Raw genomic sequence first — 18,258 nt, 5'->3', positions numbered from 1 at the left:
ATACTTTAACAAACACACAAAAGAATAAGATAATTAACTGATAACCTACTCACCATGGCTAGAAAGAATTAGGAGAGGGACTGGGAGTCATTTGCAAGAGGAAATTGAGCCTACAGAGAATGCAGGGAGAAGACTAGGTGGCAGGAACATATCTCGTCTTCAAAGATCTCCAAAGCAATAGAGTGGAAGAAGTAGGAAACACTCAAAATTTTTCAGCTCTATTGGTAGAGACATCACACACAGAGATCACCAACCCTTTCCACCAATGAAATGACCTCCCTTACAAAGTTGCAAAGGTCTCTTATGGACCAGTTTCAAAAAAGGCTGCACATCCAGGGGTATCAGTCATTCACTTGTTCCATGCATGCAAGTAGATGATTCATTCATGAAGTTCCCTGATGCCCCTACTTTCAAAAGCTTTCCCGTCTACTTGAGGGTGGACACTTGTAAAATAATGATTGCATTGAAACCTGGGGAACACCGGGAAGGAGGTTTCATGTCTGCTTAGAGCTTCAACAGGGAAATCCTGCCCTGTGAAACAGGCTGAGTCAAATGACTCCCAAAACTCCTTGCACATGGAGAATTTTATAATTCTTTGATTGAATTCCTAATTGACTCTATCCCATACTCCCAGGTAAACTTTCAGTATGATATTCAATATACCAAAATCCCCTTCCTTAAAAGGTATGTATAGCAAATGATCTTGTAAAACATGTTACGATGGAATTTGATTGCCTTATTATTTGATTTAAGCTCCAAAGGAAATATCGAACCTACGTTTACATATTTTTAACTTTTTAATTTTCATAGGGAAAAAGCCGTTTTCTAAGGCTTTCCTCTATTTTTACATCTAAACTATTATTTAAACATGCAAACTTAATATTATAACGATTTCATAATAATTATCTAGATGGATACATTACAAAATATAGAGTGATGAAACTATTTCAAGAGATTTTAAAAAATTGGATCCAGACAGAATTTAACGAATGATGTTTTCAAAATTCCAGGCGAGAACATGCACATTTGAATTTGGTAAGAATGGCACCTCAAGCTCTTTGATCATAGTCTTATTGGGTAGTCTGCTGAGAGAAAAAAAAATGCATTAGAATTCCTTTGGATGGAGTTCCATTTATGAATCCTCCCATGTCAAAAATGTAACAACGCAAAAAATGCCCAAGTGGGTACTTTGCATGTTAAATTACACCATCAAAACCCCTTCCTACAGTTCTGTCATGGTTTTGTGTTTCCCTCCTCCCCCATTTTGCACTTTTTATGTCTCAGTCCATCTAGCCAAGGGGTAAGTATGGAGCTCAGTTTTAGGGACCTGAGAAATCATTTCCTCATTGCACAACAGACGCCTATATATGCCTCGTAAACTCTTCTCAAGATTGCTGGAAAGCTTTGCATCAGGGATCCGCAGTGGAGAACGTCAACTGTGAGCTTCTCCTCCCTTTATCTCTAAAACCTTAAAGCACTCCCTGAATTATTTGTGCCCACCAACCCCCTTCGGAAACCTTAGTTTTGTGGGGACTCTTCGACTTGCTCAGCAAAGAGCTGTCCTTTGTTTTAATCACCACTTCAACTCACCCAGTGCCTTACATATCACAAATAGTGATTTGTTGATTAACAACTTTAAAATGAATCAACTGAAATGTCTCTTTAGAGAATAAGGAACAGAAAAGAGGAGAAAATACGCAAAAATCGGAGCTGGGAGCAGGAGATCAATAGATTAACCGGCTTCAGTTGGGGCTAAAAATGGATAGCGGGTAGATGGGATGTTAGGTGAAATTGGATATTCCTTTTTTGATGGAATGATTATGTCGCAAACAGATGGAGCGGAATGTAGCTCAAAACATCAATTTTAAGGAAGAAGAGGAGTGTTTATGAACACACAGTTTTCATGTCTTGTTGAAGCCTACTCTAAGACTTACTTTGCTTGAGCCAAATCAAACCTCCAGCCTTCCTCCCTTTCGGATGGGAATACACTCTCCCCAGAGCACCCTTGCGTATTGTACACACCAGCCCGTTCACAAAAGACAGGAGAGAGTGCCTTGACTAAGGAAGATTTCAGGAAATCTGAAAAGATTGCTTGGGAATTAGGAAGCTACCCATGCTCAGGGTAGTTTTCCCAGAATATCAGAACACATCTGATTTTAACTGAATTGTGAATGTTTCTCTCGTGTAATTTTCTCAAACACCCTACACTCACACACACACACACGCGCACGCGCGCACACACACACACACACACACAACCCATACACCAATACCCACCTGCACCACCCAAATTAATCAGCCATGAGAAATGTTAAAAAGCAGTGTTTTTCATTTTTTTGTTTGTTTAATCTGCTTCCAATTTGGGGAAACATACTTGTTTGAACTGACATGTAGCATGTTCGATTGAAATGGTAAGCGAGAGGCTCCAGGGTCTCGTCTTCATTGTATCTTAACAAGGGGTTAATACAAGTACGTCATCTTTCTGAGAGTTTCCCTCTGCTTCTTTTGCCCGGAAGGCCACTGTGCGATTTGCAGGTCTGATTGATTCAAGCGTGGCCACTGTTTTGCATCTCACAACCCCTCCATCGATAGTCCTTGCATCTAAAGCGATGGACATCGCAGCGTCCGTTCACCACCATTTCAGTTTGGATGTTATTTTACCAAGGAAATGAATTCTTGAACATAAAGAAGAGAACGCGAAAGTAATTCATTATGAAAACAGCCAGGTTTAGCGGGACCAAACAGAGTAGGTCGACTAAGATCTAATCCCAACCATCACACCCTACAAACTGAATCTCCCAATAAAAGTAAGGAGATGAATGTTTAATTTACCAAAAAATAAAGGTACAAGGACTTCCCTATTGTAAACTACTTCTTATATCGTAGTTTAGAATCACTACAATTCAAAAAAATATTCAGAGGAGGTATAAAGCTACTGTGATTACTAACTGCCAGGGTCACTAAATATTAAAAAGGCTGAATGGCTTTTTAATATGGCTGATTGGCCATGACAGTATGGAAAATAAATGACAAGTGTCCAAAGTAACAGTGTCATTTGGCAACAAGTAAAGATATGACATGTCCTGGTGGCAAGACTCTGCAGAAGTAAATAACGACAAATCTGTTGGAAATGGACAAATATTCTAACAGACTAGTTACACCTGAAATTTCTATCTTGAACAGTATTTTATAATATTGCTTACGATCTGCACTGTATAGCAAATTGGGTTTTTAATACATTCTAGTTGGGATTTGTTCTAACTGTGGAAAATAAAAGTCTAAATTGCAAATGGAACTGAGTTAAAATTCAGGTACTAGAACATGAGAGATATCAGGAAAAATTCTCTTCTTTAGAACAGGTTTTGCTAAATTATCCAAATAGATGGCATTCCTACTAACCCAATAGTATTATTCTAAACATATGAGTATATAATTCCGCAATCCTCAATAAATTTATTTTCTATGTCCAAACTGGTGAAATCTTTTAACCTGGGAGGCAGGTTAGCAGCAATCCATTCTAGTTTACCTGCGTTCACCAAGTAATAATTTATTTTCAATTAGTCCTTGTCAGGAAGATATTTACTTAATCAACTGACAGATGAAAACAGGAGTCAAGCATCCAACTGATAGACAAAAACAGGAATCATTTAATTATTTTGACATCACTGCCTGCTGATATTGGTGGTTAAAAAAACATCTGTCTCCTTGTATAAACTAAGTTCTTAAGTTCCAGCTTTTCATCTAGATTTTGCCACCATCTGCATACATTTGTGACTTGACGAGAAGAGAGAGGAAATTAATTTCTCCTTTAGCTCACATAAAAAAAAAAAGTAGTATCAATTTTTGGATGTTCTAAGGCATTCTTCCAAGAAACACATTTTATTGCTTTTTGATGATTAATTTCCGTAAGTCACATGTGATGCTACAAATCCATTTGACAGCTCAGGCTGAAAAAGACAAAGCTCAGGGATAAAGCAGAACAGAAAAGTTCTCCGCTCGTCTGAAAAATGATACTCTCTGTAATTTCCCTTTTGTGAAAGCCGTACTCGGAACTGTCAGAAACGAGGGTCCTTTGCTCCCACTTCTTAAGCTGACCCCTCCACTACTGCACTAAATAATTATGTCATAGACAACACGCATTTATTACGTACCATAGTAAGAGACAGATTAGACACAATATGCATCTGTAAGTCAACTGACATGTTCCGGTTCTCTGTTCTGCTGTTAATTATGTTCCACTAACACCAGATGACAGAGTGGTTAGCTGTGTAGGACTAGCCTAGATACTTCGTGTGGACAAATGCCTTAAACCTCCCATTGCACCGCCATTTCACACACAAGGACCCTGAGCCCAATAACTTGTGCATGATCACTCAGCTGGGAAGGGGGAAAGCTGCCATGTGAACCCAGGCTGGCAACTTCTTGACTATTTCTCTAAGCTGAACTGGAGGAGTGAACCAACTATACACCAAAAAGGGCAAAGGTATCTGTACCCCACGCTCACTGCAGAATTATGCATGATAGCCAAGACCTGGAAACCACCTGAGTGTCCATGGATAGACAGATGGATAAGGAAGCTGTAGCATACACGCACGCACACACACAGAAGGGAATGTCGTATACAAGTAAAGATATCCTGACATTCGTAACAACATGGATGGACCTAGAGGTCATTATGCTCAGTGAGATGAGTTAGACAGAAAAAGACAAATACCATATGATCTCACTTATATGTGGAATCTAATAAAAACCAATCACCCAAAAAAAATTTTTTTCATAGGGGAAAAAAAAATCAGATTTGTGGTTAGCAGAGCAGAGCTGGGGTGTCAGGGGTGGGGGAATTGGATAAAGGTGGTCAGAGTACAAGTTACAAGTGTAGGATAACTAAGTCCTGGAGATATAATGTCCAACATGACGAAAAGAGCTAACGCCGCTGTATGATATACAGGAAAGTTGTACACAGAGTAAATTCTGAATTCTCATCAGAAGGAAGAATTTTTTTTTTTTGCTTTCTCTTTTTATTAGATCTATATGAAATGACAGGCGCTATCTAAACTTACTGCAGTAACCATTTTGCAACACCTGTAAGTCAAACCATTATGCTGGATACCTCAAACTTATACTGTGATGTCCATCAATGATATCTCAGTAAAACTGGGGAGGGCGGTGAGAATTAACTGACATTCTCTCCAGAAATAAATTCAAGAATTTTTAGAAAAGAAAAAAGAAAAGGTAGAAAATCAGTTTGCCCAGAACACATCAGACCTTGAGGTCTAGAGAGAAGGAGTAGGGAGCCCAAAAGATTTTGTTTACCGGGGAATAAGTAGGACGAGACATTTAGAGGTACCGCTGCCATCATGACTCAGATTTTGTGGAAAGAGATGGGAAGAGTGGACAATTTGGCTGTTTTGCTATATGTCTGTCGTTGAATGACTTCTACTCTGGAAATCCGTTTTAGATGCATGGGAGAATGGAAATACCCCTTTATTTCTTCCCCGTGTGAAACCAGCGTATCTTTTTGAACATGACATTTAGTAGGATTTGCCATGAGGCTATACTTAGATGGTGGGGAAAAAAAAAAAAAAAAAGGCTGAGTATCTACTCTTTAAAGTAGAAGGTCAAATCTGCCAAAAGCCTGCCCTTCCAAATTAGAACTGTTTTTTCTTCTTTTTTTTCCTCCTTGATACGCACGAGGGAAAGTGGGAAATGGTATCCAGCATTAAGATGAGTGTTTCCTGCCAGTAATTCTTGAGATGGGAAGGAAGCAGATGAATTAAAATTTCAGAATGGGGCAGGGTTCAGAGTGCTCAAAGTAACAGTTCAGCTGTTACTTTGTTTACAACTGGGGTATACACTGTACTCGGGATTTTAAGGAATAATGAAAGGGTGGCAAAAGTCGGTATGAGTTTTCGACTGCTGCTGTAACACATCACCACAAATGTGGCTGCAAGCAGCACACGTGTATTATCCTGGTTCTGAGGGCTAGCATTCCACTGGGCCAAAATCAAGGTGTCAGCATGGCTGACATTCCCTTGTCTTTTGCAGCTTCTAGAGGCTGCCAGATCCCTTGACTCCTGGCTCCTTCTCATCCTCAAAGCCAGCAATGACCAGCTGTGTCTTCCTTACATGACTTCCCTCTGACTCTAGTCTCCTCTTTTGCTTGTGTCTTTCTCAATTACGGGTCTTTGTTATTGGTATTGGGCCCACCCCAAAAATCCAGGATATAGTCCCCCTATTTTAAGGTCAACGGATCAGCAAATACAATTCCATCAGCAGTCTTAATTCCACCTTGCCATGTAAAATAACAGTCACAGGAGCCAGGGACGCAGACTGGCATGTCACGGGGCAGTCATTATTGGGTCTACAGTCATTATTAGCAATTCGTGTCTCTGTCACAACGCAAACACCTAACACATGACTGCTCCATAATAAGTACTCAGAACAAGTTGTGCCTGGTTGTCACCCACACCCTGGGATCCACGCAGAAAGAGAAACCTAAAAACATGGAGTGTCGTGGTGACATTTTAAATTTCAAATGTCCAGTGTTGCTGTGTACTGCTAATTAAGTGTGCTGATTAGGAATTAAGGTATGCCCTAAAAGAAGACCACATGGCACCAGCATTCCATGGCACCAGCATGGAATCAGCATGGCACCACAATTTCCCTGTGTTAATGCAGAGGTAGGGTCTATCGTTTAGTGCATAATCAGTAAATAATTACCTACACGTCCACAATGATTCTCAACTCGATGCAAATTTTTCTTCATAGGACGACAAAACTCCTGATCCAATAGGCTGTGATTTGTTGCTCGTGCAAACATGCGGGCGTGGCGCTCAAAACACTCAGCAGCAAAATTCCAGTGTTTACATATTTGTAGGGAGATCAATTCTACCTTTTCAGCCCCTATTAGATGCCTGAGTGCCTTGTCAAGATCATGTGACATGTTGTATGCAAAAGTGCCCTACAAACACAAACAACAAAAACCTAAAGAAGTAAACTAGTGTCACTGGGTTAATTGTGAAATTTAGCCTGTCTTCCCATTGGGTAGCACTTTTCGCGATTTTATATTCCCAAATTCCTGGTCAATAGTGAGCCACAATGAAATGGCCCCATTGCTTATGGTTCCAAGGCACACAACTGCACATGTATGGCTCTGTCATCCAGGAAACTATTGATTTTTCTTCGTGGGTGGTCTAATTTGGTGCTACCTGTGCCATAGGAGGTATTCTATTGGGAGCACACTCATTGTTCGTGAGATTAACTACAAAGTGACCACCTCGCAGAGACTAGCCCCTTAAATGTATTATGCCAGTCAGTTTAATCATTTATCCTGTTCGGTCCCTTTTGCCCCTCTTTCTTTCCTTCTTTCTTTGTTCATTTGAATGGTTCATTATGATAAAGATCACAAGCCAGGTGGCTTGTGAAATGAGAGCTGTAATCGCGTTTCCGTGCCTTTGCTCACCTTCCCACATATACACAAAGCAGCCACTTGGGAACTACTGCTCACTAAGGCAGGTCAGTGCAATCATGGAAATACAGCGTCCAAATGTCAGTTTCACTCCTCGAATCACGGTCAGGCCCGCACTTTACAAGATAACTGTGTTCTGTCACCACAACAACAAGGGCCCCTTGCCAGAAGCTACTCATACACTGAAGCACAGTCCTTCCCTTTCTTTCTGTGGGTGTTCTCTGGAGTCACCACAACAGACGACCCCTGGTGTTTCCTGACATTCTACCAACACCACCTTCTGGCATCTACGTGGGGAAAGGACAATATGGCAGATGTGATCCAATTTGGGAGATCACAGAATAATGTAATCATTTATTTCAGACTTTCAGCCAAATGTCACTGAAAAACATTTCCCAAGGAGTCAAAGGAAAAGAAAAGAAATTCCTCTATAAAAAGTTTCAGAGGACACACTAGTTTCTATAGCAAGTAATGCCTGTGAGTCTCGTAAATTAATTCTTTAATTCCAGTAAGATGTCGTGCTATGGTTTTCTTTCTTTGCCTAACATAGCACATGCAAATGGTAAATGAGAAATGTGGTTTCCTTCTAGCATAACGTGAGTCCGGTTAGCCTTTGTAAAATATTTTCATTTGAAATCTACACAGACAGGAACTAATCCAAATACTATTAGCATTGGGTTAAAATAATGTGTTGAACATTAAGAGATTTTTACAGACTTTTTTCACTGTTGTCTCATTAAAAACAAAAGGGCCATTTTGTCCAAGCAAACACATTATTTTCTAATGTAGCTAGAATCATCTGATGACACACCCTGCCATGTGAGTGCAGTGAATGTTGGGAGACAACAGTGTCCGAATTTATGTTCACCCTGTGGATTCTAAGCAACGACATCCAGCAATTTTATAAAATATCCCTTGCTGGTGTATTTAAAACAGTCAGTGGTTCCTTTCAAGATTCAAAACAAAGAACAACAATACAAGAAGGACTACCACTCAACTCTTCAGGCATCAAAGCAAAAGGAACCATTCCTCATAATGTTCAGTGTGCGAACATGAGTGGGAGAATGTAGTTAATTCTGTGAGTTTCGATGGCCTCCTTTACAGGTCACTCAGCTATACCAGGTAACACAATAGGCACCCCTAGTTATCAAACACTCTATCACGGTTCCAAAGGCAAACTATAAAAATCATGAAGTCATTTAGTACAGAACTGACCATCTACTAAAGACTCAGTAAACCCAAGTGGGACAAATCCTAAGTGACCGCATATTTGGAATCTGTATTTGGAATAGGAGAAAAAATACACGGCTTGCAGAACGTACCATGCAGAGGACATCATAAAACCCTCTCGGCAAATCTCTGAGTGGGTGGAGGGTGCCTTCTGTTTAAATCAAGTACTTACCATCTTCCGTGGGTACATAGATGTTTAAGTAAAGGCAGTCTTCGCTTTGATCTTGAACGTAGGTCATCAAAGTATCCAAATTGGCAGTAAACCATATGGGCAGCATGTCATGCAACAGAGACCTCTCATCCAGGTGTTGTGGACACACGGCGGCAAACTGGGTGGCGTTTCGAACCCCAGTCCACGAGGACGGAGGTTCCGGGGGCTGAAACCGCCTCTCTCCAGTGGGAGGCGAGGCGTAGGGGACCCCCAAGTATTGCTCCACTGGACCCAAAATCTCATTGGGCAATGGTGTTCTTAGGCCCCGGATTTTGCCATAATTGGTGTTGACGACGGGATACTGTGCCTGGCTGTCAATGAGTGTGAACTTGATGGCAAGAGCGGTTATCCACAGGAGGACATTGGACTTCACCATGATGCAGACCGGGGTGAAGAACAAGGGGAGCCATACCAGTCCTTGGGGTCTCAACATTGTTCACTCCCACATCCGAAGGCGTCTGTGGGATGCAATGCCAAGCAGACAAAGCCGTGAAGCCAGCCCGCGGAGACAGAGGGCTTTCCAGGCAGCCAAAGACCCAGGAGAGGCAATGGGCTAGCTAGGAAGCCGTGCTGATGAGTCATAGACGGAGCCCAATGTTAAGAACAAACCAAGTGGTTTTCTGTGCAGCCCATCGCGAGACAGCAGCCCCCCTTAATCCTGGAACCGAATTCTGCCAAGTGCCAGGCTCCAAGGACGTGGTGACCATCCAACACGTGCCAAGGGAGACGATTCCTTATGAAAACTCCAGGGCACAGAGGTCAGCCTGATGGGAAAAGAAAAGCAGATAAGGACAATGAAACCAAGACAACTGCCACCTGCTGCCATATGCTGTCTCTTCCATGCAACCCTCCACCTCACGCTATGAGATTCTTACGCCTGGAGGAATTTGTACAGCAGTGTCCACGTGTGGTAGGATCGAGCAAAACTATCTCTTATCAGAGTGCTTGCTATGTGCCCATCACCTGGAACAATGCCTGGCATTTGGGAAACACTCAGCAAGTCTTTGTTGGATGAACAAACAAATCCCCCAAAGTCACACACGTTACAGATATCTGTAACGACATCCCCCAATTTCACTATCATTGACAAGATTGGCTCGTCCATGGATAGGTACTCCCAAAACAGCTTCTCAGAGGTTTAAGGGAACTGTCACTGTTCCCTAAGGAGACATGAGTGGAGCTCTAACTTTTCTAGGATGAGGAAAAAGGAGACATGAATCTGGGTCAAACTGACTTCACGACATGTGGATATTTTAACAGCAAGATACTCATCCTTCTCAGGCCACTCAGTGGCACATATCTGTAGGCAGCACACACTTCGACTTCCTTGGAAAAACTGAATGAGATGGTACATTTCCAGCACAAGCTGTAGTACTTGTCACATCAAGGAAGCATTCATAACTGAAAATGTTGAAACAGCTCTCCTGACTTTCATGTAAAACGCTGCCTTCGAGGGTAATCCCCGCAGCCTATGGAAAAAGCTTGGGGTCCATCGGAGTGGGTGGAGTCAACTTTTAAAGAGTCAGCCCCTCACTCTGTCTCCACGTGCATCACAGGACTCTCACTGCGTACGCCATTGCTCATATGATCTTAAAAAATGTGTATGAGTGGAGAGCATTCATGAACCATTGGGGATAGAAAGCATTTCATTAGGTTTTGCAAGGAGGATACCTTTAAACGCAGTATGCTTCAACTCAAAACTAGACAAACATGTTTGTCAGGACGTTGTGGGTTATTTGGAGTAGTTCTGAACTGGAATACTTATGCATTTCATTTAAGTGAGCAGTTGAGCAGAATACGTCAAACTGGTAACTATGTTTTAAATGCAACAGATCGGACCTGGATCTACCATGGAACTCTACTACCTTCGGGGGAAATTCCAGAGTCCGTGACATTCTGGGCTCGGTTAATCAGAGTGGAATGAAAATGCTCTAAAAAATCTAGATTGTAGCATAGAAAGTGAAAAACAGCATCGCACCCAATGGGTGTTTTGTGTGTTTGCCTCTATCTTTGAATTCCACCACAGACAACATTTGGACACCCGCCACATCGTGCATGAGGCAATGTCTCAATAATTAAGAGACAGACAAGAACACGAAAGAGGTGATGACATGTTTGGAGTCTTCTGTTTTCCTGAAAGACTTTCTGGTGTCGAGCCAGCCCCTGTTTTTCCTTCTCGAGCTTCCCACACCATAATAGGAGACACTGTTAATTTCTGCTTTTGACAGACTTGGGTGCTTGGATGAGACTTGTGGGCTGAGGGAAGTCATTCGACCTCTCTGGGCTTTGTGTGAGCGGCCTTCTCCGCGGTGAGTTGGAAATGAGGCAATACACATAGAAAATGCCCACTCAGTCAGTGTACAGCATGGGGATTCTGAAGACAGACCTTCTCAGAAGGGGCCTGGGTACAGAGATGACGAGCTCAGGCCCTGGAGCCAGCCCAGCGTTGGCGGTGAGTGTTGGCAGTGAGCAAGTCATTTAGATTCTTTGAGCTTCTCTTTACTGATATGTTTACATAGTAGTCCCTTCGCCCTTATCTGTGGCGGACACATTCCAAGACCCCCCAGTGGATAGTACCGAACCCTACATATACTATGTTTTTTTCTATACATACATGTACCTATAATAAGTTTATAAGTTAGACACACTAACAGGTTAATTGTAACCAATAATAATATAGAACAATTTAAAAAAACATAACGTAATAAGTCAGACTGAGAAAGACAAATACGGTATGATCTCACTTATATGTGGCATCTAAAGAAGAGACTAAACGAACAAACAAAACAGAAACAGACTCAGAGATAGAGGAGGAAGAAAACTGATGGTTGCTAGATGGGAGGGGTTGGGGATGTGGGAGAAGGAGAAGGGATTACAAAGTACAAATTGGTAGTCACGATATAGCCACAGGAAGATGAAATACAGGATGGGGGACATAATCAATAATGTTGTAAAGATTATGTGGGGTGCCAGATGGGTGCTGGACTTATCAGGGGGACCACTTCACGGTCTGTGTAGATGCCTGACCACTATGCTAAACACCTGAAGCTGAAGTAGAAGAATACTGAATGTCAACTGTAATTATATGTGTGTGTGTGTGTGTGTGTGTGTGTGTGTATACACATACATATGATTTCATTACATATAATTTTATATATGCATAGATATACATATATGTGCACACGTGTGTGTGCATATATATATAGTACCAAAAAATGTATACACATTTTAATAAAGGAAAAAACTGTATTAAAATTGTAATAATATATACCAATAACAAAAGACAAATACAAGTCACGTGTGACTTCTGCAATGACAAGAGGTGCTCAGAGGGGTTCCCATCAGTGTCCAGACACTTCTGATGATGGAGAACTCCTGCTTGAGCCACGTTGACCAAAGTGTCCCCTTGTGCACATTTTCTTGGCACCCCCGGTATGTGTGTGTGTACATACATATATATGCGTGCACGTGTGTGTGTGCACAAGTCACATGCAAATTTCTGGCAACTTTAAAAGTTTTCGTATTACAAGTAATCAAGACGATGACAACAAACGTCATTACAAAAATCACTATAAATTTAACTAACCGATATATTTGAGGACAAAAAAAAAAAGAGAGCTTCCATGTAAAATGCACAGGCTGAAAAGGATTTCATAAGAGGTGACATGCTCTTATGCGTACCTATATGTATATATTTAATACATATTTCATACACACATAGTTACATACGATACACAGATACTCTTTCTCTGCCGAGGTTCCAGTAATGTCTCAGAGTGGCCTTGCGACTTGATTTATAACTTGACTGGGGATTTTAGAATGATTCTCTCCAGGGCAGTCCTTCTGTGTGTGGTTGTAATTAAGACGAGGCTCAAACTAGTCAGACGTAGCAGACTATCAATAAGTCAAAATAAAAACTGCAATATGTTTCTCCCCAAAGCGCCCATCACTCAAATGAGATTAGCTTTATTTAAAAAAATTATATATATATATATTTAAATCAGGTGAACCCTGATTGCATTTCTTTTGGAATTTTCGCCGTACAAGGACTAAAATCCTATCTCCCGGGTGTTCACGTCATTATCATTCTGACTGTGAAATGCATTAGAAGAGAGATTTCTGTGGATGCATCTTCAAGAAAAACAAACAAACAAACTGAGAGCAGACAAATCCGCTGGAAGCAGCCCTCCCCTTGTGTTACTCTCCGCTCCATGGCAGGGCTGGGACACACAGAGATGTCCGTTGCCAAGTAGCTGCTGACACAAGAACAGCAGATCCCGGATCTTGCCCAAATTAATGAGCTTGTACAGAAAACCTTCTCTACCGTTTACTAAGAAAGCCTGTAATAGCTATTCCCAAATGGTGTGCAATCTGTAGCTATCTCTATTATGCCTTTTCTTTGGTGTCTGGTGAGAATGCCAGCATTCTGTGGTGTCCAAGTGGGGCGTGCGTCATCTTTCTTTCTAGAACAGACAACTCAGCTGAGGTGGTGCAATGCACCTGTCACATACCTGCACAACCTCTGCTCTGTACATGGGTCTCTCTCTCTCTCGCCTATATAGTCTTTATCTCTGAATACGTGTGTCAAGAGACATGCAAAGGAATGTCCATTTGCAGCCATAATCATAATAGCAGGAAAAAAAAGGAATAACCCAGACATCCATTAATACACGCTGGTATATGAAAAACAGAATATGACACAAGAGTGAAAAATGAATAAAATACCAACATGTGTTATCAAAATGGATAAATTTCACAACTAAAAAGGAAGTCATGGAAGAATAGATATGGTGTGATTTTATTTGCCTGATGTTATATAAAACCAAACAGTCCCACGCGTAGAGCTCTATCTGTGCTAAAATGTTAAAATAGCAAAGGCATTACTGAAACCAAATTCTGGGACAGTCGTTGCCTTAAGATATGGTAGAGAATGAACTCACATGGATATACAAAACAGTGACTCGTGCTCTGTAACTCTGGCAATGGGTGTGTTTAAATTTTACTGATCACTCTATGTAGCGCACATTTTATGAGTAGGGTTCTTTGACAATGACAATTTTAATCAAAAGACGCGTGTCTAAAGTTTGACTCCGTAATGTTATTTTTCCCATGCTCTATCAAAATATCTCAGATTGAAAAACTGGAGGACAACCGGGAACTGTTTTCCCCAAGGTTATGTTCCAAGCCCAAGGGAATCTACTATCCAGCCGCGTATGCCATAAAAAGCATCAGGTTCCTGATGGCATCACTAAAACAGAGAGGCAGGTCACCTACGGCTGCGACTGGCTTGCTCACTAATTAGCCAGGCGACCTCTGGCACATCACTGAGCACCCAGGGCGGCAGCTCCCTAATGGCACAGCGATGGCTTCCACGAAGGGACCTCTTCTGCCGCCTTCAGCCTGAGGGTGCTCTGAAACCTTAGACTGTTGTCCTTGAAACGTCCGTCAATGAAGCAGAAAGCCGCAAGTTCAGTGAGATAACTGGCTCTTAAAAACGTGGGAAGGCCCCTTGTGTCAGGAGATCCTTAAAAACTAGTTTCTAATACCACATGTGTGAGCAGGTGGTCAACGTGTCACCAAGATTTTCATTTACCTGATTTCTACATCAACATTCAAAATGAATATTAAGTTTCTGTTTCACCATATTCACTTGACTCATTGTACTAATTGTACTGTCCCAACAGTCCACTTCCTTCTTTTCATATCTAACTATAAGGAGTTATTTCACAAGAGTTTATACTTGAACTATATATGTAAATATTGTACATAATATATGCAAACGTTGTATATGTGAATAACACATTTTTATATATAATAATAAACATTTAAAATTTACATATATTTACATATATAATTAAATATATACACGTTTTTAAATATATATATTTTACATCCAAACTAATAATCTAACCATGAAGTGTGTGTATCTCCAAACTAACCCACTGCAACGTGAAGTTCCCTAGGTTCAGAAATTATACCTTCTCCCTTCCTTGTAACCCCCCCAGAGTGCTTTCTCCAATGCCCTTTGTGTTGTGCATAATCAGTAAAACCTATTATGTGTGATGCTGATTGTCCATTTTCAGAGACATGGTTCTAAGCATGAGCACTCTGAAGAACAGGAGATTCAAATACACACTGAAGGGCACGGAATACTTACTCCTCCACTCATTAAATACCGGGGGTGCCAAGAAAATGTACACAAGTGGACACTTTGGTCAACGTGGCTCAAGCAGGAGTCCGCCATCATCAAAAGCGTCTGGACGCTGATGGGAACCACTTTGAGCACCTCTTGCAATTGAAGAAGTCAAACGGGACTCATATTCATCTTTTGTTATCGGTATATATTGAGCATTACAATTTTATTACCATTTTTTCCTTTCTTAAAATGTGTATACATTTTTTTTGGCAGTCTGGAGCAATGGTTATGGACATGTCGTCTGGCTTCCTAGAGTGAAACCTGGCTCTGATTTATCATCAGCACCACAGAGGAGGGTGTAAACCCTCAATGCTTCCATTTTCTTATCTATAATATGGGCATAGTAACAGGATGTAACTCGTGGATATCAAGATGTGTGAGTGTGTGTGACTATACATACCTATATTTATACAGTATTTGTAAACACATCTATGTATGTGTCGGTAAGCATCCATAAATTTAGAACAAGAAGTATCCCCCAAGAAATGCCAGCTAATTACACTTCCTGAGGTTCTACTAAATGCTTCCACTCTGATAAATATAAAGATATACCAAACAAATCCCCATCTGAATGTAGCCTACATTCCAGCTAATGAGACCAAGCCTGTATTTAAATTAGTACAATTAAGCAAATGTCTGGTCCGTTTCCTCCCACTCCCTTCTTTTTGGGACTCGGGCCTTATGCCAGGATGGGATTTGGGATACAGTGTCTAAGACGCGCCTTTAAAATTCTGGGTATGTACAGAGATCTGGGCCGAAAGGGTTCTGTAATACAGTAACAGAAGAGTGAAACATCGCAATTCGGGAATGTGCATACAAGCCTAGCAAGATTTACAGAAAGTGGGAAAGATGATACCAGTTAGGAATGTGAACACATTATGTCATAGTTACCTCCTCAGTGTTTACAGGTAATGCTAGACGCTGAGCAATGTCAGGTCAAAGACCATCGATGATTAATACTTGGGAAAGACAAGGGCTTCGGCAAAGGTTATTAAATTAAAAGGAAGAAAAAGATGCAGAAGGAAGGCAGAAGGAACCTGTACGGGACAGGCAGAAAATAATGGCCCGGGCAGGTTTCAGGACATTTGGCCTTAGTTCGTCTCCTGTGGGTCAATTGTGGTAAACTCACTTGCACCACCAGCTCCATCACGTTCCCAGGACAAACTTCTTCTGGGTCCCCAATCTAGCCCTGTGGGTGTTGCCTATAGGACTTTCATCGTGAAGACATTGAGTCTTGGGACGGCTCTTTGAGAGGGCTGTAAAAAGCATTAGTCTTTGGAACTTCACCCGTTTCAGTCAATTTCCACAACACCTAACTTTAAGAGAAGGTTCTTAATTAAAAAAAAAAAAAGAGCAGGTTCAGTTTCCGTGAAAAAAGACCAGTCTGTCCATAAACAGCACCGCTGGGCCAGGAGTTCAGCTCAGACATGGTGGGACCTCGCCCAGTCTGACGGTGGGCGTGCAGATGGAGGGTTGGACAGTTGGGCATTCGGAGGTTAACGTGGAAAAGTACTGTGCACTTTTAAGTGGGAGATGACAAGAAGAATCACCTTGGGTGATAATAATAAATGCAACTCCCCAGGTCTTTCATAACTGGCTTTGACACTGCTATTCATAGCCTCGACTAATGAACTGTGTGATGCCCAAAAAGAGAGAGCCTTGAGCACACTTCCTGAGTCTTCATCCGGGACCCAAGGACCAGATCAATCCTACCTAACCCCAGCGGGACTGCCCCACGTTTTGCCAGAAGCATGTATCCTATTTGCCTATGGGATCCTTCATCTCATAGGAAAGGCTGCTTCCTTTTATAGGGAAGACCCTGTGCTTGGGAAATGGTCAGAGTGATACACACTCTGACCATTTTGCGCTCTGCTCACGAGCCACTAGCGGTGGAGAGTCCCTTGAAATGATAGGGTGACGTGCTTACACGATGTAGGGCTCCAGGTTATTAACCAATCCTTTTGCCACAGCTTCTACTTCCTGATCACGGCTGTGGACAAAGAAAGGCAAGATCTCTCTTCGGTCTTGACCCTACGCCCTCCACCCATTCCCCAAAATGCTTGCTCTACAGTCCTCAAACAGGAATATTCATGTGTGAAAACAGACTCTTCCCCCCAAGACTGAGACTCCAGAGAGGTTCTCTGTCTGGGGATTAGAACTCAACTGAAATGAGCTTCTATTTCTGGAAAATGACCAGGGCTTCCAAGATCTGCAGTCAAGTCAAGAGGCTTCCCTTAAGAACTTGTGTGTCTCACATTAGCATGGGAAGGGAGCAGAAGGAAGCAGATGGTTGAGGGAGGAAGGAAAGAATAAGAAGTTCAAAGTCAAGAGACAGAATCAGGGTAAAGTCAAGAATACACAACAGGGCTCCGAGACATCTCCTTAAAAACCCACCTCCCACCTCGTACACACATAAAACAGAGTAAAATTCATGAAAATGAAATGTATTCTGCCAGTGACGGCAGTAAACGACATTCAGTCATAATCGCTCTTGAGACATTCAAGTTTTTAAACACAAAAGTAACAGAACGATTCTACTCCACTAGATGCCTCACTTTCTTTCTTGACACAAAAAGAATTCTCTCACTCGACCCACTAAATTGTAGTCTAATTACTCTCACACCCCCTTTTGTCTGTAAATTCCTACATGCGAAGACAGGTGTTAAAAAGAAAATCCTAATAAAATAAAATTTAAAACTCGTTCCTCTACCCAGGTCCAAATTCAGAGGTTCTCTACGCAAGAGTCCGTAACTGCCACACTCCCACTCATGGGTTCTGTAAACTATGATGGACGAGCAAAATCACATCTTGTTTTCACTAAATGTGAACGGAAATTTAATATTTGCTTCAGTTAGGAATGTAGGTGTAACACACACACATGCAAACACACACTTAGTAATATTAGAAATTCCTGTAACTTTACCCCCAACAGAAATCAAACATATTTTCATATCAAATTAATGGTATTGTAGATATCTAAAAATACTGTTTATAGCCACCACTATTTTGACCTTGTGACTTTTATGTGTCTCTTAATTAGATTTGGTTGTTTAATACACAATAAAGAAGCACATGTATTATTACGGCACATTGTAGAGAGATCTTGATAACTATTTCAGTGAAACTGGTTTTATTCAAGTTTATCTTATTTTA

At 41.4% G+C, this 18,258-nt stretch overlaps 1 protein-coding gene across 5 annotated transcripts in view; it reads right to left on the bottom strand.

The window, feature by feature from the left end:
• NLGN4X (neuroligin 4 X-linked) overlaps positions 1–18,258 on the bottom strand; it is a 280,112-nt gene that overhangs the window by 208,710 nt on the left and 53,144 nt on the right. For all 5 annotated transcript variants that reach the window (XM_033115465.1, XM_033115480.1, XM_033115472.1 and 2 more), the window contains one exon: positions 8,871–9,673. In XM_033115465.1, the coding sequence (XP_032971356.1) occupies positions 8,871–9,342 (472 nt within the window). In that variant the 5' untranslated portion in view covers positions 9,343–9,673. The remainder of the gene's footprint in view (positions 1–8,870; positions 9,674–18,258) is intronic.

Source organism: Rhinolophus ferrumequinum, chromosome X (genome assembly GCF_004115265.2).
Source record: "Rhinolophus ferrumequinum isolate MPI-CBG mRhiFer1 chromosome X, mRhiFer1_v1.p, whole genome shotgun sequence".
NCBI lineage: Eukaryota > Metazoa > Chordata > Mammalia > Chiroptera > Rhinolophidae > Rhinolophus > Rhinolophus ferrumequinum.
Note: the sequence above shows the minus strand (reverse complement) of the source record. Positions and strands in the feature narration are given on the sequence as shown.